Raw genomic sequence first — 24,821 nt, forward strand, 5'->3', positions numbered from 1 at the left:
CCTGCCTGGATGAGCAAACAAACAGGAGCTACTGGTTCTAGACTTGCTCTATGTGATCAGCTTTTCGCAAGGATGCCACTAAGTTCTACCTTTCTCTGACTTCTAAACTCAGTGGACACTAAGCACCACATGGAGAGGAAAGACGTCAGGGGTAAACCAGCAGTTTTGCCTCTTTGTGATGCAGCATCCCCTGCCTCTTTTTAAGTGTTCTGCTAAGTGTCCTCTAATTTGGGGAAGAAAACCAGAAACCATTACAGGTGTCAGGCCCTAGGCTATAAAGCTGAGCAAATTAAAAATGCTTTTAAGCTGTATGTATCTGCTTAAGTCAACTATATTTTTGGAAAGAGTACTGACTGCAATGGCACATAAAATGTCTCTTCATGTTTGGATCCATGAGTGAATCCACTGAAATGCCCACTATATAGTGCGTTTTGTGACTTCCTTGCAGAACTTTCTGTATTTCTTTACTTTAACTAGCACAGGTTAGCAGTCAAGAATCACTAGGACTTACCGAAGACGTAGTCTCTGTCTCCCAGGAGGACCTAGACAGCAGTAAGTTTGGTGATTTGTCTAGTGACGTTTGGTCAGGTTTAGGTGGCGTTGCCACTAATTTTGTTTGCAGGCTGGAGAAGGAGGAGCCTTTCGCACTCTTTTCTTGAGGTGATAAAAGGCCTGTGGCATACGATTCTGACAGACTACTGCTGCGTTGCTGGCTTATGGGAGTAGGAGATAAAGGAGAGGTTAAAGAACTGTAACCTTCCAAAGATGTAGCTTGTGGGACCACCATCTTTGGTGTAGGTGGAGTGATAATCTCACTGAGTCTCCTCTCAGGTTTCACTTCTGTTTTGTTGCTGCTCAGCACATCAGGGACTCCCCCAGCAGTGAATTGTTGGAATGCCCCTGGAGGCTTTTCAACTGGGGAAAAAATAGTTTCAAGTGGAGCCCTCCAGGACTGGACTGGTAAGGGCACAGGTTGCAGTTGCTTTGTGCTCCTCATCTCTATCACTTTTGGTGGTGGATTCCTTTTGTCAGATGTTTTCCTCTTCAGAGAGGGAACCCGTACAATTTTGCTTTTATCTTTCTGCTCACTCTCTTCTGTATCCGTTTGTTTCAGAAGATTCATCTCCCTCTGTAGGACACAAGTATTCCGTTTTTGAAATTACCTGTATAAGTGCACTCATGGGTACTTACCTAAGAAGCTTTTATTTTAAGCAAGAATAGTTTTCAAATACACTCTCTCCCAGCACTAGATTTTAAGGACTGTCAATTGGCATTCTTAGCATGAGAACTGAATTTAATTGCTATGCCCCGAGCATTATTTTGTTCCCTAAACTGTGAATGCTTATGGTAGTTAATCTCAAAACCAGAGAATCCCTGTCCTTGCTAAGTTGTCTAGAGGTTATGACTTTAATAACATCTACAGAAATCGTGACTCTCTTCTGTGCCACTGCTTTAAACTTGCTGTAGAAGCAACAAGTATCCTGGGGTATTCTCATGGAAGATTTTAGAGACGCGGACCATTCAGCCAATCTGCAAAAGTACTGAGCTAAAGGCAGACTCAACTAAGCACATTTTTAGTCTAATGCCAAACATGAAAGCTGTGCTTTGCTGGTTATTTCAGGAAAATGATTTAAAAATCCACTGAGATAGAATCTGGAATGTTGACTGAATATTTTTGTTACCTAACACAATCCATTGTAGAACTCTAATGCCAGAAGGAAAAAGGCCTGTCTTTGCCTCTGTCTCCTTTTATTTTCAGCCCTTAGTTTTCCTCCACCACTGCCAGGTGATTGCAGCTCTCTACTGAAATTCTGAGTGAATCAAAATCTCCATCTTTGTTCTGTGAGAAACCCTGTTTTTCATACAGAAACATGCTGTCACTGTCATGTCAGAAACATGACTCCAGTCACCACCTGGAGTACTGCATCCATGTCTGGGGCCTCCAGCACAAGCAAGATGTGGAGCTGTGGCCCTAAGGAGGGCCATGAGGATGATCAGAGGGCTGGAGCACCTATCCTACACAGAAAGGCTGAGACAGTTGAGGATGTTCAGCCTGAAGAAGAAAAGGCTCTGGGGAGACTTTATTCTGGCCTTTCAGTAATTAAAGGGGGCTTAGAAAGAAATGGGCAGACAGTGATAGTACAAGGGGGCACAGTTTTAAACTAAAAGAGGCGAGATTTAGGTTTGATGTTAGGAGGAAATTCTGGATGGTGAGGCACCGGAACAGGCTGCCCAGAGAGGTTGTGGATGCCCCATTCCCAGAGGTGTTCAAGGTCAGGTTGGAAGGCACATTGAGCAACCTGGTCTTGTGGAAGGTGTCCCTGCCCACAGCAAGGGGATGGAACGAGATGATCTTTAACATCTCTTCTAACCCAAGCCATTCTGTGATTCTAACATCTAAGGATCCAGATCATCCTGTCTCATATACAGCTCATCAGCCTTCAACTTCTCACCTTAGTTTTCCTGCTGAGCTGAGCAAATTTCTCCTCCTGAGCTGCAAGCATCTTCTCAAAATCATGGTGTTTCTTCAATAGTTCCTCTACTTCAGACACAGAATCCTGAGTGGAGAAAAATCAACAGATACAGAAGTTCAAAATCAAGTCCATCAGAAAGATTAAACCTGAGATTTTCAGATTTACCCATTCCATTTAGCCAAATGATAATTCTAAAATTATTTCAATTGAACATCTGAAGTCCTGATAGTGTGTGAAAAATCATAATTTACACAAAAAAAGGCTTGTAGCTTGCAGTCTGCTGTACATGAAAAAAAGAATTCAAAAAGCAGCCCTCTTCTTTTTCCATTGAAGCCATGTTTACATGCAGATTAAGTACTTAGATTCCAGCTTGAACTAGACACACAGCTTATTCCTACCCTAACAACAACATGTGCCTTAAAACTCTGCCTTGCTCTGTCCTTGTGTTCCGATATCTGATTTTGTGACAGTGTTTTCCTATCTTCAAAACCATCATAAGATAACCAATAGAAATAGAAAAAAAAGAAAACATATGGATGCTGGTCTGTAGAATTCTATATATTCTACAGAATAGAAACTTACAAGCTAACCGTCAAGCCATCTGCGCAAAACATTCTACTGCCGCAACAGGAGGTTGGGGGAATAAAAACAACACTATTTCCTTTCAAAGCAGATTCTCACACCACAACAGAGAAGGAGGAACCATCTGCAAGATCTCTTATTACGTGAAGAAATGGGATGGAATTCTCCTCAGTCTCCTACCAGCCCCTGGAAGCCACCACCTCCTGAAGCCTACCACCATGTAAACTGCAGCATCTGTCCAAGGCTCACTTCTGTAAAAGGACCAAGCTCCTGCCCCCCGTAATCTCAAGGCTGCATTACTGTTTAATTATGATTAATTTCAGACCTGAGATAACACATGCTCCAAACAGTCTGTAGGTCCATTTCAGTAGTGTTGTGCTGTCCTTACTCACCCCATAGCTAGGATCTGAAAGAAAGCTCTCCTTGGCAGTCAGCCATGCTTCTGCTTGTTCTAGCTCTCTGCGGAGCAATTGAATCTCCCAGTTTTCTTCATACAACTCTTTCCTCATGTTCCAGCTCTCCTTTACCTTCTTCATCAGCTCTGACAGCTCTAGCAGTTTTTCTTCAATCTAGAAAAATAACATTGGAAATTCCAGGAGGCAAAGGATCCAATCAGACTTTTGTTTGGCAGTCAACTAGCGTGTAATCTGCCCTTGTGATCCAGAAGATGACCTCTAGATAACTTTGTACTCAGAGACCTCACTCCACGCTACAGTTGATGGCATTATGATGTATTTTATCCTAGTTTTTGCATAGCTAGACACCAAAATCTTATTTATGTGGCCTATCTTTTCTGTGGAATAGCAATACCTCCCTACTCCCCCCACATAGTCAGTGATTATTGTTTTATGGTTAGCTTCAAAATCAGTTTTTGGAGGAACAAGGAAGAATTTTATAAGGTGCTTTACTTTTCCACATATCACATGAAGTCCACAACGTTTGTAAGAGAGAAATGCATACGATTGCCCCACTTAGTTTTTCTGTTTTTTCTTTTTTTTTTTTTCAAAACAAAGCTGCAAATCCTGCCTATTTAATATGCCTTCTTTGTTCACTCTCATTTGTAAAACATTTAACTCATCAACACACCTCCACAGACATGAAATGTCCATTCTTCATCAGGTCATCTCCTGCCCGCTGCATTTCTTCATATTTTAGCCACTGCTTCTCTATCTCACGCTTGTATTCCTCATGACGCTTGATAAGCAGTTCAGCTCCCAGGACATCATTTGCTAGTTCCTCAGATATTACTAATGCATGCATCTCATTGGCCCAAGCCCTACAAAACAGAATCAAAAGGGTAGAAATGGAAGAAATATGAGTCTGTTGGATACTCAGGAATACACACATCCCATGACTCTGTACACAAATACACAGACTTATTTTCTTAAGAAAGACATGAATATGTAAATGTATTGATGTAGGTTTGCTCACACATTTATGGATTTTTATAACCTTTTATAATAATTCCAGTGCTGTTTCAATACATAGCCTGTTACACAGGCAGCTGCAGCATCTATACATACTGGAGTGCTGAACATTCAAACGCTTAGAAGGAACTCCTGCAACTGCAGATGCCAAGGCTGTACACATTCACAGTACTTCTATACGTGGTACAGGGATAGAGACTTTCGGATGCCCATGTAAGCTTATTGCCATGCATGAAAGTACTTCCTATGCACACAGAGTACTCATGCAAAGAAACATATTGATAGGTATTTTTTTAAGGAAAAATTTCTGCTCTTGGAGATGAGCTTCAACTAGCATAAATAAATGCATCTTGATTTACCTAAGCGCTGGATCCATCCCTTATCACAGTAAATGGTCAATAGTTCGCTGCCTTTGGATTTAAACACAGCGAGACCTTTAACTCATTTTTTTTTAAAGGTACTTTTTGTAGATGCTTTTAACATTTGGTGTTTCATTCTAATCCAGATTAAAAAAAAAAAGATCATGGAATTTCCCAGCAAATGAATTCTTGCAAAAAACTGACACCTCATGAGAATGAGCAGGAGAGTATACGTGTACGGGCAATAAGGTTAAATAAATGTGTGCAAAACAATTCCAGCATCTGAGCAAGTGCTAACCTATTTTAGAAGGTTACCTTTAATGTAGTTGCTTTGACTCTAAGAAAAGTGCTCACTGGTGTCTCTACAGGTGTATAAATTACTTGAATATCTAGCAGACTCCCCCATAGTCCTACAAAATCAAAAGTGTTTCTTTAATTGGAATTAAAACTATCCAGAGCGACTGAATTCTCCAAAACTGTCTAAGAAACATACTACAGATGTGGGTTTGTCACACACACTGTGCTGAAATGGAGTGGCACAGTCACCTCTGATGTGTGGTGAATTCCGTGAAGTGCTGTTGAGAAGATGCTATGTATTATTATTCCAAGAAATTTGCAAGTAAGCTGTAGAACACCTGGGACAGGAATAAAATAACCAAAAGGTGTAATTTAGAAAATCCCACAAAGGAAAGACCAGAAATAAGGCCCACAGCCAAACTCAAAGAGCCAACACATACATCAGCTCCCTGCAGTCACTGAAGTACAGCTGGACTTGTTCTGCCTGGCTCAGTCTTGCCTTTCTCTCCAGAAACTTCTTGTCCAGGTTTTCCCAGCACTCATCCACTTCTGTGAGTCTCTCCATAATGTTTTCCTTGAGTTGAGGGTACGTGCGGCTGAGGTGCCAAGCCTCTCCCCGAATCCGTTCCAGCTCTTTCATGATGGCTCCTAGATCTCTCTGGAACAGAGAAAGAATGAATTGTAAGACCAAGTCCCTAATTACATCTATCAAAAGCAGATTTTCAAGATGGTGCATATCTTTTCTATCCACTGGCAACAGAGAGGCTGGAAGCATGCCTTCATCCAGATTTTTCCTCTCAGTATCCTCCTAGTACCTTTCAACATTCCTCATCAAACGTCAAAAAAAGCTTCTTTAGATGTGACAGACACACTGCTTATTTTGGTAAGTGTAGAGCTGAAGTGTCTTCTTGCAGTTCAAATGACACCTTTGCAATTATAACAATTTGGAATATGCTTTAAGAAAGAAGCTTATCCTGAGAAGCAAAAGTAGTAACATCACAATGGTAAAAACAGGAGGAAAAGGGCCCCTTCTTTGAAGCAAAAAGAATACTTCAAGATGGAATAAATTCATCTTTTGCTGGCTTGCCAACAAGGTAGACAAGAAGATTTCAAATCAGGCATCAATCTCCTGGTTTTCCTTTTTTTTCTTCTCTTTTCTTTCTGTTTCATTTCTTGTAATTTATTTACACTTTTCTTCTACTGCTTCATAACAGATCCCCTTACCTCGACTCCCTCAAGCTGGCTGAGAAGTGTTTGTACACCTGGAAGATCATATCCATAATCATCTATGTCCACCACTGCCTCCTTCTCCTGCATCCAGCCTTTTACTTCATCTACATCGTGATCATACTGGTGAACTTGCTGGGCTGCTCTTAGATGCTGAAATGAAGAAAAATTTTAATTGCAATAAAATATATCATGTCTGCAGTGCAAGAATAGGCAACCCTGATATCATGCCCTAATGCAGTACAGACTGAGCAAGAGCAGGAGTGAAACACCTTCCCATTAAGTCATATAATTTCCCCAAGTTCTTTTTGTCAGTGAAAAGAAACAGAGGTATCCAAAGAGCAATTTATCCCCATATAAGACGAATGACCAAGACAGAGAACATGAATTGCCCTCTAAAAGTTACCTTTCTCAACTATAGAAAGTGTCCTAGAAAACTGGCTTTAAATAGAGACCCACACTCCAGTGGAATAAGGAGAGTTGGGTGAAAATTAGTTTTTCTGAAATGAGATTTATTCTAAAACTATTTTAAATTTAAACTTTATATTAACAATTGTCATGCATTAACTGCTGCTAGCAGACAATAGTGGGCATGAACTATTTCATATTTGAAATAGGTACATAACAGTAGTGGAAAGACTTGAAGACATCTGACACTTATGTTCTCCTTGAACCAAATTAAATTGAATTCAATTTCTGCTTTTCTACTTACATCTGTGACTGCAGTTTCACAAGATGGAGTGAGCTGATTTAACAGCTATCTGCTGCCAAAAGGTAAGGGTTTTGGCTCTGGGTTCTCCATCACCTTCTCTCCTATTTCCATTCTTTGACTTTAACTCACTAACCCAGAAAAAAATATATTGGCAGTTTTCCTCTCATTTAATGAGCTGAAGTAGTTCAAAAAAAAAAAAAAAAAAGAGTCCAATGAGTGCCAGAGCTAGCTTCCTGTAAGTGGTGGTAAACCACTAGGCTGCCTTAGTTTTTAAGGAAACTGGAGCTAGTAGTGAATTTGGGAAAATGGAATGTCTCTAGGCTGATAAGTATCTTTCATGTATAAGCCTTGCCAGGAGCAGTAGGGTAAGCAGTGGCTATAAATGGAAATGGATCAAGAAGGAAGCAAACAGGATACACCCATTACTCTTACCCTTGTGTTTCAACATTGGCAATGGAAACAGAAGAAGGACATGTGAAAATGGAGGGAAATCAATGCCCCAGCTTTTCATGCATTTCCTACCTCTGTCCTTGTCTGAATGGCATGGCATAGTTTCTCCCACATCTCATTGATTTGCTTTGTTCTCTTCTGTATAATGTCTGTCTTGCTGTGGCCATCCTTCTCTAGTTTAGATGCTAAATCATTTATGGAGAGAACTTTGGAATGTCCCAGAGGTTTCACCTCATTTACAAAATCTTTAAACTTCTTCTCCAGCACCTATAGGATAAATGGGGACACAGATTTAGATACAAGAATTTCTTCCTACCTCTGTTAAAGAGGCAGAAGAAATCACTTTCTTTGTGCTTTGTAACACAAACGCTACGCATTGCAGACTGTAAGTGCAAATCACTTGATAAACCCAGATGATCTGGAGTCAGAAGAAAGCACCATTTGTCTTGATCGTTTAACATCTTATGTGGCAGAGAAAAATCACCCTCATCCTGACAGATATTCCCCAAATCAAAAAGCTAGGAAACAATCTCTTTAGCCTGTCCACATATGAAACAGCTGTTGAAAGCATTAATTCAGTGAACTGAGGAGAGGACACTATAAAGTATATCCCTCTGTACCATGTGCCCTGAGGAGAAATTCATCCTTGAAATCAGGAACTAGAGGTGTGAATGCTCCATCCCAGGATTTTCCACTGAAATTGTTGCAAGCTATGGCCAAATTATTAGGCCCTGTCAAATTTAAAACAGGGCCAGAAGTGAAATGTGCTGTCTGCCCCTTATCCCACGAAAAAGCCAACTTTCTGATGCACCTATTTTTTCCATTGGAGGACGTTACCACCCTTCATAAGCAGACAGAAACCAGTCTGAGTTCTTACTGCAGAGAACACTGGTTTGCTTAGTTTTTGTCACTGTAACATGTTTCATGTTCAGCAGCTACACAACAATTTTAGCAAATATATTCCTGCTTTGCCACACAACGCATACGACACCTTTTACTTTCTTTTACCTCAACACCATCTAAATCCTGCCCATAGTCATCGGACTCTGCTATAGTCTGTTTACTGGAAAGCCAGGCATCCACCAACTGGAATTCTCTTTCAAACTGATACAGCTGGAATTGTTCTTGCAGGCATTTTCTCTGGGTCTCAGCCTTCTGTAGGAGAGACTGATAGTCTGCTAGAATCCTCTGGAGCTTTGAAAGTATGGCTGGACTGCAAAAAACAAGAATCAGAAGGTATGTCTTTGTTTTACTGCTCTTTTTGAACACTGTCTTTTCTGATAGGTTGGATTTGCAATACTTTCAAAATACAGAAGAGATCAGATACTGTCATGGAGTGAGTTACACCAACACATGAAAACCAACTAGTTAAGGAAATTAAAGTATCTCACATGAATTGCTGCTCTTTTCCTTCTCCCCAGACACAAAAGCAAATTGGCAATGAAAAACAATGAACTGTCAAGAACATTCATTTCCTTTCTCAAGCACAGTGCTTGTTAAACCTTTATGGTTACACATAATCAGAGTTAACTGAGAACTAGATGACAGTTCCTCAGAATAGACAGTGGACAAAGATGGTGATTGGCACTAATCGGCCTGATGTTGAAAAAACAACAGTTACGAAAACATTAAAACGATCATCAAGCTTTTTGGGGGGCTGACGGTGTATGATGGTGGTGAAGGAGGGATTGATGTCCCCTTAAATTGTATTTCTGAATAAGCCAAACAGCTACTAAAGGCTGAACTTTTCCATATTGGTCTTCTGTGAGGAAATTTTTGTTAGACCTGGAGCAGAAGCCTGTTTTTGCATTCCTACCTCTCTGGGTTGTCTCTGTTTATTAAGCTAGCACCTGTCTCCTGCACTTTCTCAATCCGGGGCCTGAAACCCTCCATGTCTAGCTTGGTGGCTTCAAGTTTACGAAGTAAAGCTTGGGTGGATTCTTCATTCTTTCCATAATCAGAGGTCTCCAGAATGAAGGTCCTCTCTGCCAGCCAGGCCTCCACCTCCAGTAGCTGTATAAAAATACAGGGATGAGCTTATGCGCAACTGAAATTTATGTAAAGACAAAGAAAACTGGAAAGCATTGGTGCCCAAAGAGACACATCAGTCAAAACAGAAAGCAGCTTAGGTGCCTTCCAATCTAGCAGATGTTATTTCAAAAAATACGTACCCAGAACCCAGTACTTATGGTTACTTATTTATACATCATTGCCGTTACTTGGCAAAAGCAACTGTTAGTTTTCTATCGTACCCACATTTACCAGATATGAAAAATGAGAACAGTATGAATTCTGCTCCTATCTCAGCACTTGCAGCCACTCAGAAATACAGGTATCTCTCTTTTCAAGCAAATAAAGACCAAAATAAGTTTCTCATGAACCATCCCTACCTCAGTCAGGAACCGATGAGCCTCATATGACTGCATGAGCCGTTGTCTCCTCTCTCGAGCCTCTGCCTTCAAGTTTTCTACAGAAGTCTCAAGCTCCTTCATATGCTCCATAATCTTGTGAGAGGCTGAGTGGCCTCCCCTCACCAGATTCTGCCCTGTACTGAGCACTGCTTTGGTCAAAGCATCCCGACTGCTTATCTCATTCTCTAAATTCTGGAAAGAGTAAAGAGTAAAATGACAGACCAAAAATGAGAGCCATGGAGATTTTTCTATCAGATAATGTAGTTGTGTAATTCCATTATAAATCTGTTTTCTACACACAAAGAAGGGTCAGAGGTGCAAAGTCTGAGTGAATACTCTGAGTGGGACTGGAAGAGTTTTTTTGGGTGAAGGAGCAATAACAGAAAGCAAATTTAGCCACAAAATTTGGACCTTGTCATGTACCCACCTCAGAGTGTGGAGGGAAGTGATTCTAACCACAAACATCTTACCTGTAGATTCCACTGAAATATACCCACTTTCACTCACATTACACCACATTTCTTGAATTAAAACATGTCTAAAGAACAAACAATTTATGTGCTGAGCAGTATTCATCATTTCCCAGGACCTTTCTAGAAGATGCAGCTTTACCTAACAGCCATTGTAAGCACTACTGAAATGCATACTAACAGACAGCCAAGAAAGAGGACAAGGAAAGAAGAAGAAAAATTACCTGAACCAGCTCTCAAAGACTATTTGAAATTAATGTTTGAAGACTAGTAGATTTTCAAAACCATATGTATACTTCTGTATACCCCTTCATATGATCTTTGGTGGGCAAGGACCATGCCTTCAATTTGTCTGTGAAAGGACGTTCATTCTATGGCTAACTAAGCCTGAGCACCTTGAACACAAAGCAAACCCCAGCATTTTATAATTGTTCTATTGATTTTCTCAGCTATAAAGCAGGTGGTTTCAGAGTTAGAGTGCAGTGTTGTGGTAATGTAGAAGAGATGTCCTTTGGGGAGAGGAGCTGCTCTTTCAACTTAAGTATCAGGCTTGGCTGCAAAGTAGCTCTGATTCTAATCTTGCCTTTAACTTCCCCCTATTAATTTCAAGACAGCCACTATGTTGTTGAAAAGTGACACCATATTTGACCCCAGCAGAACAGAATCCAGTGGCAAACTTTATAAAACATCTTGTACTGTGTGTTAATAATAAGCTAGCAGTGTGAAGAACAACTTTGCAGTTGATCATTTAGGAATATGTATTCACAGTACTTCATTTATATCAAAAGGAATTTTTAAGAAGGGGTGGTGGGGAAGTGAGTGGAAACTTTGCTCTTCCAAACCAAGCAGCTATGTTATGCACGTTATATTTGTGTGCAAGTGCACACAGGACGGTAATTTTTTTTACATTGGTACATTTCATGCACTATCACTTTTTTGGTAACTAACCAACGACTGATGTTACAAATCAAGCTCAATAAGACAAACAATAGAGGGTGGAACTAATAGCACATTCAATTTTTGACTAATATGTTATCTCTGACATTTGTTTGCCTGTAAACCAACAATAAAAAAAATGTTTAGAGACTAACTACTAAAAGATTTAGATTTAAAGCTTAGATTTTAATCTTGCTTCCAGGAGAGTACGAAGCAAAATGGCCTTTTGTTATACACTGGTATTATGATCTGTATCTCTCATTCTCAAAGTTTATTGAAATATTTTGAGACATGGCCAATTAACAAAAAGAATTGCAGCCTAAAGCATAACCTCCACTGTTCCCTCAGTTATCCCCAATATTTTCTCATATTAATAAAGCTCAAACATTCCTTCCTTCCATAAACCTAGTCTACTTCCCTACCAGGTAAATCAGCCCATAATTTTCAGGAGTAATTACACACATAGCAACATGCATACTTGTAATCATGATGAAATAAGCCTTTGTTCTTACTGTCTAATTGTAGAGTCACCAATTGCGTCTCACTTAAATGCAAAATTTTTACAAATATGAAAACTTACATCAAATACTAAGAAGGTGCAAGCATTCAGAATATACCCATGGGTCTTAGTCAGGAATGTTCTGGCAGACACACTTAAAACATTTTACAGTTCTTCATTAAACTGTGAGTACACCTAGGATAAATCTAGTTTTTAAGAGACTTCATCCTTGCCCTAATATGCCAGTTGTACCAGTCTTGACCTTTTACCCTGGGGACATTCCAAATTTTTTTTAAAAGTTCAGAGTTTTATTTCTAGACATGCAGGTTGCACCAAATGCCTGTGCCTTCAATATTTATTTATATGTACAAGCACACTCCCTCCTTGTAAGATCTTCTGTCTTCCCTAGTGCTATTGCAGATTTTCCCCACAGGCACTTGACCTGGCACTTAAATGAGCTGTCATTTGCTAACATTAAATACCAATAGCTGCTGGAAACTTTTAGCAGTTTTTTTTTTCCTCCATCTCGTGTTTGCAAGAGACAGTGCTCCTTACTCAAAAACGATTAGAAAGGCAGTTGCTGTTTTATCGGTATTTGAGATGACAGTGTTCCAGGCACTGCTGTCTCTGATGGCCCATCTAAACGTTGTGAAATAACTCAGCAGCTATCTTGAAAGTTACCACTGGAATGAAGGTCAGCTAAGGATCTTAACATCCTGTTAACTCCCTCCCTCCACAGGAGAAGGAGTTGGGGGGTGGTGGTGGGGAGGAGATGTTTTTCTAAGAGCTCATCCTCAGACATCTGAGCAATGAGTTTGCCTGGATGTACTTAACAAGTTTCGTAGCATATTTATTAGGACATCTGTTACTCAAAGAAGCTATGCCAGCATGCACAACAGTTCACAAAATCTAGTTTACATTGTAATGGCCAGGTTTTGAACTCAGTTTGCAGAAAGAGCCAATGTGTCCACAGAAAAGCATACGGTACGGTCCCTACAGCACTGCAATGATAAGCATGGAATCCCACATGCTGCTGTGTCATAGACATATCCTTCAAAAAAAAATCACTATTACCAGCCAAGGATAGAAGTTATCCCTGGCATCATGAATCCTGCTAGTCAAAGCACAGCAGATGAAGTTTGTCAGAGGCAAACCGAATTCCATGTTCTCTCTTTGCTTCTAAAGATTGAGCGTGGTTCTTTTTGATGTTACCTGGTGCTTTTCCTGTAGACTCTGGACAGTTGCTAGGGATTGGCCATAATCCTTGGAGGATGCCATGGGGAGTTTCTCATGAACCCAAGCTAACTCCTCATCAACATCTCGGAAGAACTGGTATTGAAGTCTGCTTGCCTCCAAATTCCCACGTCTCTCCTGCAGAGGATCACGTAGACTTTTGTATCTGCAGATTTTAAAGAGAACCTAGTGAGGACTGCAGAGTAGTACAGGACGAATGCAAAAGGTTCTTTTCAGAATGATATAGACAAAGAAAAAAAAGATGCACGGAAGAAGAAGGCTGAGAAAAATAGGTAAACGATAGCAGGAGACAGGCCAGGCACTAACACACCTCTGCACCAGCAAATCCACTCTATTTTCTAGCTCATCAGCAAGGAAATGCTTCTGCTGCTGGAACTCCTGAGCTGTGTTCACAAGTTCTTGCAGTCGGTCCCTATGGCCAATAATGTCTTCCTCCAGTTCCTCTTGTTTCTTCAGATGACTGTTCAGAACCACCAGATCATTGCTACTATATGGTGCTTTCAACTCATTTTCCACATCTTCCAACCATTTTTCCACATCCTCTACACTCCGCTGAAAATGAAGGGCCTGGGGACAAGCAGGACAAAGTCCAATTTAACTGTTAGGATATATAATACAATATACAATTTCAACTCCTCTCAATAAGAACCGCATATAAATGCAGAAAAACTTCCCAGTGCACAGTGACCTCTTTCCAGATATGATGGTAGTCCAAATGAAGAGGATTCAGTCAGAGTGAATACAAGAATGGAGGCAGAGAACACCAAGAGCTAATCTTACTTGTGTTGTGTTGCACAAATACAAACGATGGACACAGTACCTTAAAAGTGTGCCATTTCACAGAATCAGTGATCTAAATCCTGGTCTAAACTGGCAGCAGAAAGCAGAAAGCAACACTGCCTACAAATCCTTTCCCCTCACAAGAGATCCCCAATTCTTCCCCCGGTTCCATTCGTTCAGTCCACACTTGGTAGTTTCTTTGCTCTGATGGTCTTGATGAATCAAGTCTGATTATCTCAAGTGACACAGTCATATGTAAGACTGTGCGGCAAGGCAGCCATGCTACTTCCGGAAATGACACAAAGACCCAACCAATGGCACCCCTGCATTACCTTGTATGTATCCTGCAGCTTGGCCCGTTTCTCTTGGCAGCTCGCTAGCAGTTCCTCCCATAGCTCTTCCATTTCTTGTAGCCTAGACTGAATAGCCTCAGGGGCATAGTGCTTCTCACGGAGCATCTTCTCCCCTTCCTACAGCAGAGAGAACAAAGTTTTCTTCCTTTGCTGAACGCATCAGAATGTATCACCTTTGCCTCAATAAACAAAGTCTACTGGCACAGCTATGTAAATGGACAGCTGCAGCCATTGCTTTCTGACATAACATAAGGAGGCTGCAGAGATGAAGAAAAAGAGATAAAGGCAAAATACTTATTGCAAGTAGGGCAGAAGCTGATTTTCTTGTCTTTTTAACCTCTAAAATGATTTGAAATGCTAGAAGAATATTAAAAGACATCTAAAGGGTAAAGAGAATTTTCATTATGCAACAGCTACGTTGCTTAAAAGCTGGCAGGGATCCTAGTTTGCAACCATGATTTTTTTTTTCTATGATGTGCCATATTCCATGACCATTGCTTGAGATTGCCCAGCCACCTAGCCCTTTCTTTTCCCTTTCTTGCAAGCTAAAAGGGTGAACCATCTCATACTAGTGAACATGAGGTAGTAAAATCTCTAGTTTAGAGGTATGCAGTTTCACCCTTTAGTCCCCCTGTCATGTCTGTGTTGTGTCTAAATATAAAGGGTTCTGCAATACTAGACACAGGTGAGTATGAAGAGGAACTCTACCTTTAATGCTTAGTTATCTCTTGCAAAATACAGCTAGTAAGTACTGTGCTGAGAATAAGGTTAATAAACATGTAACAGTCTGTTCTTCCAAACTTATCATCTGATCGTAGCTTCTGCCAAGTATCTGACAAAGCTTGTCAGACTTCCCTCATATCTCTCCTACTAGCATGCCTCTGCAAAGGCAACACTTGAAAACTTGTCTTGATCTTTTCTGTTGGATACAACTTATCTGACTTGTTGAAGTTGTGCATCCAATCACCTAGGTTCCCTGCTGGAAAGAAACAGATACACCTCCAAAGTGTGATTCACACCAGAGAGGAGTGTCTAAAGTCAGTGGAATGAATCACCTTTGAGAGCACCTATCTCCTTCCGTTGCATGCACAGTGAATATAGATAACAAGCCCATGTTAAACACTAACAGATAAGTTGAAAGAACCCTGTGGGCACACAAATTTCTTGGCAGACCAAAAGAACAAGCTGCCCAACCTCCTCAAAGACAGAGTGAACAACATCAGTGAGAGGACAGTGATTTCCCCTTGCTTGTTCGAGGTCTCTGTAACTCAGTCTGCTTATAGTCTTTCACACCACCTGCCCAGCCTTGCCATCAACCAGCTTCTGGAGGTCACCATCCCTGAAGGTCTTCAAGAAACGTGTAGATTTAGAACTTAGTAGCATGGTTTAGTGGTGGACTTTAGTACTAGGTTAAAGGTTGGACTAGATGATCCTAGAGGTCTTTTCCAACCTGCATGATTCTACGATTCACTCACAGATTTGATGGAGTCCAGGCGATTCCTATTGGCCATAATCTCTGCTTGGAAAGCCTGGTGCTTCTGAAGTTTGGTCTGTAGATTGCTTGGATCCTTCCAGCTATCATCCTGGGCAATGCTGTTCTTCTCATTGATCCAGGCAGCCACCTTTGGGGAGGAAAGTTCAGAAATAGTAAAGAACTTCAGTATTTGTTCAATTCCAACCTGCCAGGCACTCCTCTAGCATGTATAAAACATACAATTAGCGAGTGGGGACACAAACGAGTTGTCCTTTTGTGATTCTGCTTCCCTAAGCTCCTCACATCTTTCATGATGAGGTTACCTCTACACCTCTGTTTACCAGCACTGTCATCTGGAAATGGATCTGCCTCCATGAAATATTTCCTATAGAGTGAGAAAGAGTGTGGGCACAGGTGTGCATACACACATGTGCATGCAGAAGAAAGGGCAATTACCTCCCTATTTCTACCCTACCATCCATATCTCACAAGAAAAGGACTAATATGTCTCTTCCCATGAATCATGATATGGTGGCACATTTCCTTTTAAGACCCTATTTCTTACAGATTTTGCTGTGGTCCAAATGGAGGGAAGCTGTGACTTGAAAAGTGAAAAATATTCCTTCACCCTTATCCTCATATTTTCCAATATAATCTAATTCCAGACTTGGTTCCTTGATTTTTCTCTCAGTAAATCCCTTCAGGGATTCAGACCTATGCAGCACAGTATGTTTTAAGAAACAGAATACCGTGAATCCTGTGTAATTGTACCTCATAGGAATTCTTCAGCAACTTCTGCAGAAGCCTTGATTCCTCTAGCAGATGTCTGCGAGCAGCAGCATTCTCCAGCAATTTCTCTTTTCTGAAAGGAAGACAGATGTGTGAGGAAAAAGCCACAGAGTGATTTAGATAGTATACTGACTTTTGATTTTCGTCTCTAAAAAACACGACCTAACACTTGGTGTCTAAGAGAGAACTGTCCATAATATGCAGCCTTCCATGATTCACACTGTCAGAGAAGATGCTCATGACACTATCGGAATTTGATTACTAGCAGATAAATATATTTGAAGTATGCACAAATTCTGTGTGTATGATACCTGCATCTAGGAAACACATTACTGCCTTTCAGGGGACAACTGAACATAAGGTCAGCTTGTTTCTATATGGAAAACCTATGGGTATAATGGTATTTGTCACTGATAATATCTGACAAGCCAAAGCTACAACATCCTTTCATCTTTCTTCCAAATGTGGACCTGCAGCACTTTATTCATGTTAAGACAGGCATGAAATAGTTTGATCATATTAATAATTTTGTATGTTTGCTTTCATTGTAAGGGATTTCTAATTTCTTTTTGTAAATTTTACATACATCTCTTCATCTACCATAGAAATGAACATAACCACTTCTAATGCTAGTATTTGTTTAAGATGAACACTACACAACATGCCAGGAAAAATAAAGTAACTCACACAAAAGGCCAAGATCTAATCAGAAAGAACTGCAAAATGCCCTAAAAGATAATTTGAGCAGGGCTTTAAGATCAACCCACTAGAGCAGTGAAAAAGCAGTTGTGTATGAAATGACCTTTCTTGATGGTATTTAATGACAATGAAATATTTAATGGCACAGCAGGCCTCTGTGTGTTGTCTGCAGCACTGTCCCTATGGCCAGGCCAGGGTACAGAATTACAGGAATAGGGCCTTTTTCTGAATCTCACCCCCCTCTGCTTAACTGTATTTTGGAATCCTCCTACTAAATATCAACTAGTCTCAAGCCAATTTTGCAAGATCACAGATTGCAGTGGAAAGTCAAGTAAATGCAAACCAGTTTATGGTTCTCTTACAACATTTGGATATATTAGAGTGACATTGGAAGAATCTCATTGCAAAAGAGAAGGGTGGCAGACATGGGGAGGGTTTGACTTCACCTCCTCAGAACAGCCTGGCATCTGTTGGTGATGTTGTCTGAGTCATAATGCTTGTTCTGAATTAGCTGCTGAGCAAACGAAGCCATCTCATCAATTTTCTCCATCTGAGCTTCCAGGGATTTTTCAAACTGCATGTGTTTCCGCTGTAGGCTCTCCACACTAGACAATGAGTCCTAGATGGAATTCAACAAAGGGAAGCTGCTTTCAGTCAGAGTTATTCCATCTACCACACTGATAATCCAGAAGCTAAATGGCATTTACCCCACATTTGCAAGCTGTCAAGAAAATTTATTGGCCTTTGAAATTTGTTGGCATTGAATCTGAGACTTGGGGCCTAAATGTTCCATGCGTGGTCTGAGACTGATAATTCAGGGTCAAAACTGAACAAAATGCTGGATGCTTTGCTGCTTCTGCTTACTGCTGCGCTACGTAGAGCATCTCACACTTCTCAGGAGATAAAGCTGATCACCTACTCATGAATCAATCTTGTGACGGATGCTATTTTTGGCAGTAAATATGGGATGCCAAACTGACATCAAAGTTATGTGAACAAATATGTCACAGAAAGAGATTGAAATTAGAGCTTCAGTTTCAGACCATGGAATTTGGAAGAGCTCGGATCCAGATTTGAATCTGAAGACTGGTGCCTGCCATTACAGTTAATCTAGAGACAAACACATTCTAACTTCCAGTGAATTTGTGAATCCATTTGTGAATCCAAAGCTTTAAGAGCTCTCTTTTTAGCACCCCCTTGCACTTTTAATTTTAGAATCAGTGTCAAAATGTTGTTACTTTAATAAACTCTGCTTTCTCACTATTCTAGAGGAAGCTATAAAGCTCCTGAAGAAATGTATCGTCTCAAAAGGTCACATCAAATGGGTCAGAAAAACATCTAAACTTCTGGGTGCTTACATGAGTCATTGGAAGAGAAATTACTGAGTGCTTTCTTTGCATTGCTGAGCTAAATATGACTGGAAAATGGGTGGCTCCTTCTAAGTCTCTTATACTTCAATGGAGGGACTGTAAATACATACCTCCAGGCTGAAACTTACAGAGACAGACACCAGCCAATAGCATTACATGTTTTTCTTACCATTTGTACCCATTATGTCTACACTGAACTCCAAGATGTAATTGTAGCTTCTGCACAGACAGCTGATTTGGTACCTATACAAGGTACTGAGTAAAGCATCACAGTTCATACCCAGCATCCTGCATGGTTTTTGTACCCCATGTCTTAGTCTGTAGTTCCAGTTATTGCACTGTTACCGGTACCTGAAGAATCTAATTTAGAGCTACACTAGGTATGTCAGCAGTGACAGGGGTGACAACCTGCACAATGCTAGTAAATTTATTTGAGCCAGATATATTCAGTAAGAGAAATGCAGTCTATTTTCCTGCCATAATAGGAGAAATCAGACTGTTTAATTACTCCTGGGGCTGAGCAACCCATCCTGTGTAAAGTATTGAGGAAGGAAATCTGATCCCAGATCATCAACAAGACAAAACAGTAACTTCAGAAGAAGAAGATGGAAGGTTCTGAGCACATCATCATACTTCACAGCTCCCAGTTCTCCAGACTGATACCTGAGAACATGATCATTTCTTGGAGCACCTACCCCTAAGTCTTCATTGGCTAGGAAAGCCTCTTTGCTGCTGAGCCAGCTCTCAGTCTGTTCCACATAGCCATAGAATTTCTGTATAGGGAAAAAAAAAGCAGTTGTAAACATGGTGTAAAGTAGACTTGGGCAGAGTATACTGAAAAAAAAACCTAAACTGCTAGGGCAATTGCAAAAATTAATCACACAGCACTGGATGGCAATAAGCATTAGATGCTGGCAAAACCATGTGCGTAACAACTATTATTGTAGCCTTCTCTTTTATAATATGACTATTTGTCTAAGACATTGGATACAATACAAGTAATTGTAGCATGTTTGCTAATACCGTAGAGAAAGTGCTGTGTAAGGTAACTGGCTAGTAAACAGGACTGTAGCATGGCCTGAAGTAAGTAGAAGGTAATACATAAAGAAGCTTAAAAGCAGCCCTTACCATATGGTTTGAGTTCTCATATATATGAAGCTTTTTAGATGGGACTAGTAGGACAAGCTGTTATTTAAGGTACTCAACATTACCCCTTGTAAGATCTCTGTTTCAGTTATTTCTAACTTTTGCCAACAAGTTATTTGGGCAGAAATTTTGTAAAGTGAGATGATTGTTTCAGGGATGTGTTTCTGGAAAACTGCAGCCAGGACAGTTCTTATATTAGAAAAAAAGCCAGGGAAAAATACATTATTTTGTTCATGCTATATTTTTCTTCGAATAATTCTTTAAAAGTACATGCCTCCAGCCATGTTTTGGGGGAGGGTATTGAATTTAGTAGGGTAGTGACGTTCTATTTTTAGTACATGCCTTTTGTCAACTACATAAATGTTTGACCTAATTTTGCCAAGTTTTATAACTTTTGAAAAGCAGATGAGCACATGTTCCATAGAAATTGCTTTGATTTGTAAAGATGGAATTTAAAAATACAATAAAAATCCTGTGCCCTCAGTAGCCTTCCAGAAACCAGTGTTAAACACTGGGTATTATCATTTCATCCCCAATAGGTGGTAATCCCATGTTATAAAATGTGCTGTTTATACCAAGGGAAGTTGTCACTGGGATGTGCATTCCCTGTGGAATGTCATTTTACTCACCTGTAAATCTTGTGCCTGAAACAGTTTTATATGTTGCTCCTGCCATGCTTTGATCAGTTCAGACCAGGCTTGCTGTAGTCTGGAAAGGGACTGGTGAATCTCAGGGGTTGCATAGTGATCAGAATTGGCAAGTTGTTGACCATAGTTACTGAGAGAGTTGAATCTTTCCACTCGTGCTTCAATCTCCTCCTAAAATATATTACTAAGGTTGATGTCAAGGGTTTATGGAAAGCCAACTATTCAGAATACAGGCCTTAAGGGGAAGAATATAGACTGTAACTTTCCAACACTAATATTTGTATGGAAAATCATTCATGTTTGAGCTATGTTACTGAAAGAGCACAGAATTGCCGAAGAGAAAATAAATGTGGACAATAAATGACTTTATTGCTCTAGGAACAACTGGTCTCCTACAAATCAAAATTGGGATTAAATTAGAAACAGATTGGAAAATACTCATATAAATGAAAACAGTTTTGAACACCCATAATACTGTATACCCCACTGAGTCTTCCTATATAAAGGTGGTTCTGAGACAAACAGTACCTAGAATTTTTCCCCTCCTGCCAAATAAATTGGCATCAGATTATTACATTAAAGACACTGTTCTACTTCATTTCATGGTGTTAAAATGAAATACTTAACTTTTTCACCTGGTCTGAGGAATGAGTTCTGCCTGTATACTGAATCCCCGAGGTGAAAGCATTAAAAGCAACTATGAGACCTATGAATTGAGTGTGGAATTCCTGATGGAAACCATTTGAAAATAAAAATAACCATGTACTGAAATAATACTGTATATTAACTCGTAAACCATCTTAAAAATTATGACATGGACTACTAAATGCCTGAAATTAGAACAGTTCCTTTTGGGTATTCTTTTTGAGGGTGGTGATGGTGCCCAGTCTTTGATAACACAGCTGTAATGTACCATTTTATTTATTTTTTAATTTAGATTAGTACCTCGTGTTTAACTACAGTCTCCCCTAAGGACTATAGTTTGAGCCACTAACCTGAATAAAAAATAAATCCATTTTTCTTGTCATGCCTATAATTTTAGTTTAGTCAACCCTGTGCAAAAGAATACATTCCCTGGATTCTGCCTTTTACTGTGTGGCTATCTCTTTAGAAACAAGGGGTTCCTTTACTAACAGATATTAAAGACCTAGATCTTGCTCCTACCTAAATTTAGAATATGTTGCATCAGTGCTTTTTTTTTTTTTTTTCAAGTGTTTTCTATTGTTTCTAAAATTGCTGAGTCTGTGACATGAGAAATAATTGTTAATAAAAAGAAGACTGAAAGAAGAGGGGGCATCAGGTATTTCATACTAAATTCAGGTTTGAAAAATGAAATAGAATCTACAAACTAATTATGCTAGTGATGGGACCCACAAAGCACTGGATTTTCATCATTAATATTAGTCATGATTCTGGGAACATGCCTTTTAGAAAAGGTAACATAACTGCAAAGAAAAGATAACACAAAAACTGAAAGATAGCAATGATGCTTGTGAAAAAGTAAAGTAACATTTTTTCTAAGGTTAATTAACAATAGCACTCCCTGTAGAAAATCCACCAAAAATTTTAGCCAAATCAGTCTGCAAACGATTGTGTGGTAATTTGTACTGGGATATGAAGTGTTTCAGAACTGAAAATGTAGTACCATCCAATGGTAATTTACTGCCCCATGTGAGTCAATGCTGGTTTTATTTTCCTCTGAGGCAAATGGAGTTTGCATCACAAAATCTAGCTCAAAGCTAGATTGCAATTAACTTTTTAGTAACCTGAGTAAAGAGATCAGCACTGAGACTGAATCAGCTTTTAACCTGCAGGACTGGACAGCAGAAGAGGTGAGAGGGAATGTAGCTTTTTGGGACTTTTTGCAGAAACATAAGCTGTTAAATAGCTCACGGGATAGAGTTCTATTAGTTCTTAGGTGACTTCTGTCACTAACCTGTTACTGAAAACAGTCTTACGATATTATTGACAGACAAATGCAGTAGAATCCTGCTGTCTGCAGCTTTTAATTCCTGTAAGGAAGGATTCCCAGTATATTCAATTGAAAGCAAGGATGATACTCGCCTTTCTCTGCTGATGCTCCTCAATCATGCTTTCAACATCATTTAGACTTTTAGGGAGTCCTCCTGTTTCCATTAAACCTCTGGTGTTTTGGACCCAATCTAGCATTTCCTTCATCTCAAAGTTAAACTTCTGCAATTGATACGAGGCCGCCAGCTTCTCCTTCCTGCAATGCAATGTGCATTAGCCAACAGAGTTGTCTAGTTCCCATCCCCTCCCCATTTGCAGAGCAAGGTATCCTATGAGAAACCAACTCAAGTGAATTCAAGCCTTCTAGCTTTCCCTTGCAGCTCCTTTCTTCGTGCTAAACCAAAACTACAGGTGATGAATGCTGCCTTGGAGACAACAAGCTTACCTTATTTTCTACCTCAGTTCATTAGGACAAGAAAAGTGAAAACCTTCATAACTGTTGTTTCCAGAAACAATTCCAACTCAGGCCTGAGCTTTTCTTGTTTTGGAAAGATTCAAGAAAAAAATCTTCTAGAATCATCCAAAAATAAGTCTTCCACAAAGGCTTCATGACAGATTTAATCTGATAGTCCGGAGGCATTTTAGTAACACTATTTTAGTGGAATAAGCTAGGAACTAATTGGACCAGCTTTCCCAAAGTCACATCTGTGGAACTTCTGTTGTACAAAGTCATCCTTGTTCCAATGCAGGTGTCTTAGCTGCCTGTATATGCTTTGTAATGGACCCTCAAAAACTTTTGGAAAAGTCCCTGGAAAGTAGAATTGTGACCACAGGGAATAATTTTGCTCCTGCTAAGAGATATTCAGACCACTAGAAGTCTTTACCTTTGTCTGGCCTGTCCCTGGAGTCGCAGCCAGTTGTTTTTCATCTCCTGTTGCTTCATAGTCAGTTTGTCATTTATGGATGGATTCCTTGTGGAAAGGCGGAAAGATTCCAATTCCAATGGCTGGGAAGAGATTTATAGTGGGGTGAATTTATGCCAAAAAGCTTATGTTTGTTCCTGAGATTGCCTTTCAGGACAAGTAGTTCATTTTAAAATCCCAGTTTTCAAAAGTGGTACTTAGATTACAATAACAAAATATACGAAGAGATTTCTTATATGCAGAAAAAAAATACATACAAATTTCCAAGCAATCATCCAAGTAAGGAAAGGTAAGTGTATGTTGCTTCACACCCACAAATGTTACTTTACAATTAAGAAAGCAGTTTTACAGAATGGTGATAAACATAGAGGAAAATGAAGTGCTAGTCATAACCTCCAGTAGCCTAATCTAAGATAGGTAACTGGAGCCATGAAGACAGAGTACACAGAAGCAACCAGATTTGCCTTTCAGCAGAGGACTCAAAAATCCCTTGTATCTATTTCAGCTAACAGCTGCATCAAAACATCACTTTCAGTGTGGACTTCTGGTTGATGCTGTTTTCATTAACACAGCCTGACAAACAGTATAGAACACTCACCAAACCAGGTTTTAAGTTATCTTTCTTCTTCATTTTCATCAATTTGATGGTGTTACAGAATTTTAATTAGGCAGAAAGGAGAATATGCCAGGCTGTTTTTAATCCACAAGAAAAGCACGGATATACTTTGTAAATGTGTAAATTTGTGGCAGCATTAAAAAACTTCCTAATGTGTTTCCGTGCAGAACTCCCCCCTCCAGCTTTACTGATGCTATCTGTGGAATGCTGACTGGTAATCACCCACATTTCATATGAGAATTAGCTAAGAAAGTCACAATGTGTGAAGGTATCACACATATTGTCACCATTTGCATACTATAGTGAAGAAAAGATTTAGTAAAATTTTGCAAAAATATGTTTCTCATGAAAAGCCTTACTACTCTGGCCTATAGTGAAAATGGTGAGGTGTTGTTATATTATTTCTGAAAACTTTTTTTTTTTTAATATGTCATTATATAGGAACTCAGACCCGTATTTAATGCTCAGATTAGTCCTAAGCCATGCAAAGTGTGCGCTTTTCAAAAGCAAGAGCTGATTATAGAGGGAATTATAGCCTAAGATTCTTGGGTTTGACAGCTATATCAGAAAACTGTGTGCATTGTAGTTTTGCATTTTAGTTTTAAACAAAACCAGAGTTAGGATTTTGGTTCAAGTCAGTCCAGAAACTGGGAGAAAGATGGAGAGCTAAATTTGGATTCCATGCTTTCCAAAAGACGATCCAATCTGGCTTGTAGAGGAGAGTTGGAGAATCAACTAATATGATAAAAAGGGACTTCTCTTCTTAGATTTGTTCGATCAGAAAGAATGGTGTCTTATACAATATAAAGTACAATTAACTGGCACAGTATTTTACACTGAGAATAAATGTGTGCTCTGCCATATGTACTGTTTGCTCATACTGATGGATCTGAACAATCACATTGATGCTTGCACTCCATTCCCAAGAAGAAAAAGTGAACTTTTTTTGTAGTAT

The 24,821-nt window shown here is 39.7% G+C and overlaps 1 protein-coding gene across 1 annotated transcript in view; it reads right to left on the minus strand.

Annotated features, from left to right (window-relative positions):
* SPTBN5 (spectrin beta, non-erythrocytic 5) overlaps nucleotides 1-24,821 on the minus strand; it is a 99,393-nt gene that overhangs the window by 4,779 nt on the left and 69,793 nt on the right. The window contains exons 45-64 of the mRNA XM_040558009.1: nucleotides 23,212-23,333; nucleotides 22,421-22,583; nucleotides 20,339-20,527; nucleotides 19,259-19,336; nucleotides 17,640-17,812; nucleotides 16,477-16,567; nucleotides 15,707-15,853; nucleotides 14,211-14,348; nucleotides 13,409-13,665; nucleotides 13,057-13,243; nucleotides 9,919-10,131; nucleotides 9,345-9,541; nucleotides 8,537-8,741; nucleotides 7,601-7,795; nucleotides 6,364-6,519; nucleotides 5,580-5,797; nucleotides 4,143-4,332; nucleotides 3,449-3,625; nucleotides 2,454-2,558; nucleotides 512-1,129 (exon numbers count right to left, since the gene is read on the minus strand). Of these exons, the coding sequence (XP_040413943.1) occupies nucleotides 512-1,129; nucleotides 2,454-2,558; nucleotides 3,449-3,625; nucleotides 4,143-4,332; nucleotides 5,580-5,797; nucleotides 6,364-6,519; nucleotides 7,601-7,795; nucleotides 8,537-8,741; nucleotides 9,345-9,541; nucleotides 9,919-10,131; nucleotides 13,057-13,243; nucleotides 13,409-13,665; nucleotides 14,211-14,348; nucleotides 15,707-15,853; nucleotides 16,477-16,567; nucleotides 17,640-17,812; nucleotides 19,259-19,336; nucleotides 20,339-20,527; nucleotides 22,421-22,583; nucleotides 23,212-23,333 (3,819 nt within the window). The remainder of the gene's footprint in view (nucleotides 1-511; nucleotides 1,130-2,453; nucleotides 2,559-3,448; nucleotides 3,626-4,142; nucleotides 4,333-5,579; nucleotides 5,798-6,363; nucleotides 6,520-7,600; nucleotides 7,796-8,536; nucleotides 8,742-9,344; nucleotides 9,542-9,918; nucleotides 10,132-13,056; nucleotides 13,244-13,408; nucleotides 13,666-14,210; nucleotides 14,349-15,706; nucleotides 15,854-16,476; nucleotides 16,568-17,639; nucleotides 17,813-19,258; nucleotides 19,337-20,338; nucleotides 20,528-22,420; nucleotides 22,584-23,211; nucleotides 23,334-24,821) is intronic.

Source organism: Cygnus olor, chromosome 5, assembly GCF_009769625.2.
Source record: "Cygnus olor isolate bCygOlo1 chromosome 5, bCygOlo1.pri.v2, whole genome shotgun sequence".
NCBI classification, from domain to species: domain Eukaryota; kingdom Metazoa; phylum Chordata; class Aves; order Anseriformes; family Anatidae; genus Cygnus; species Cygnus olor.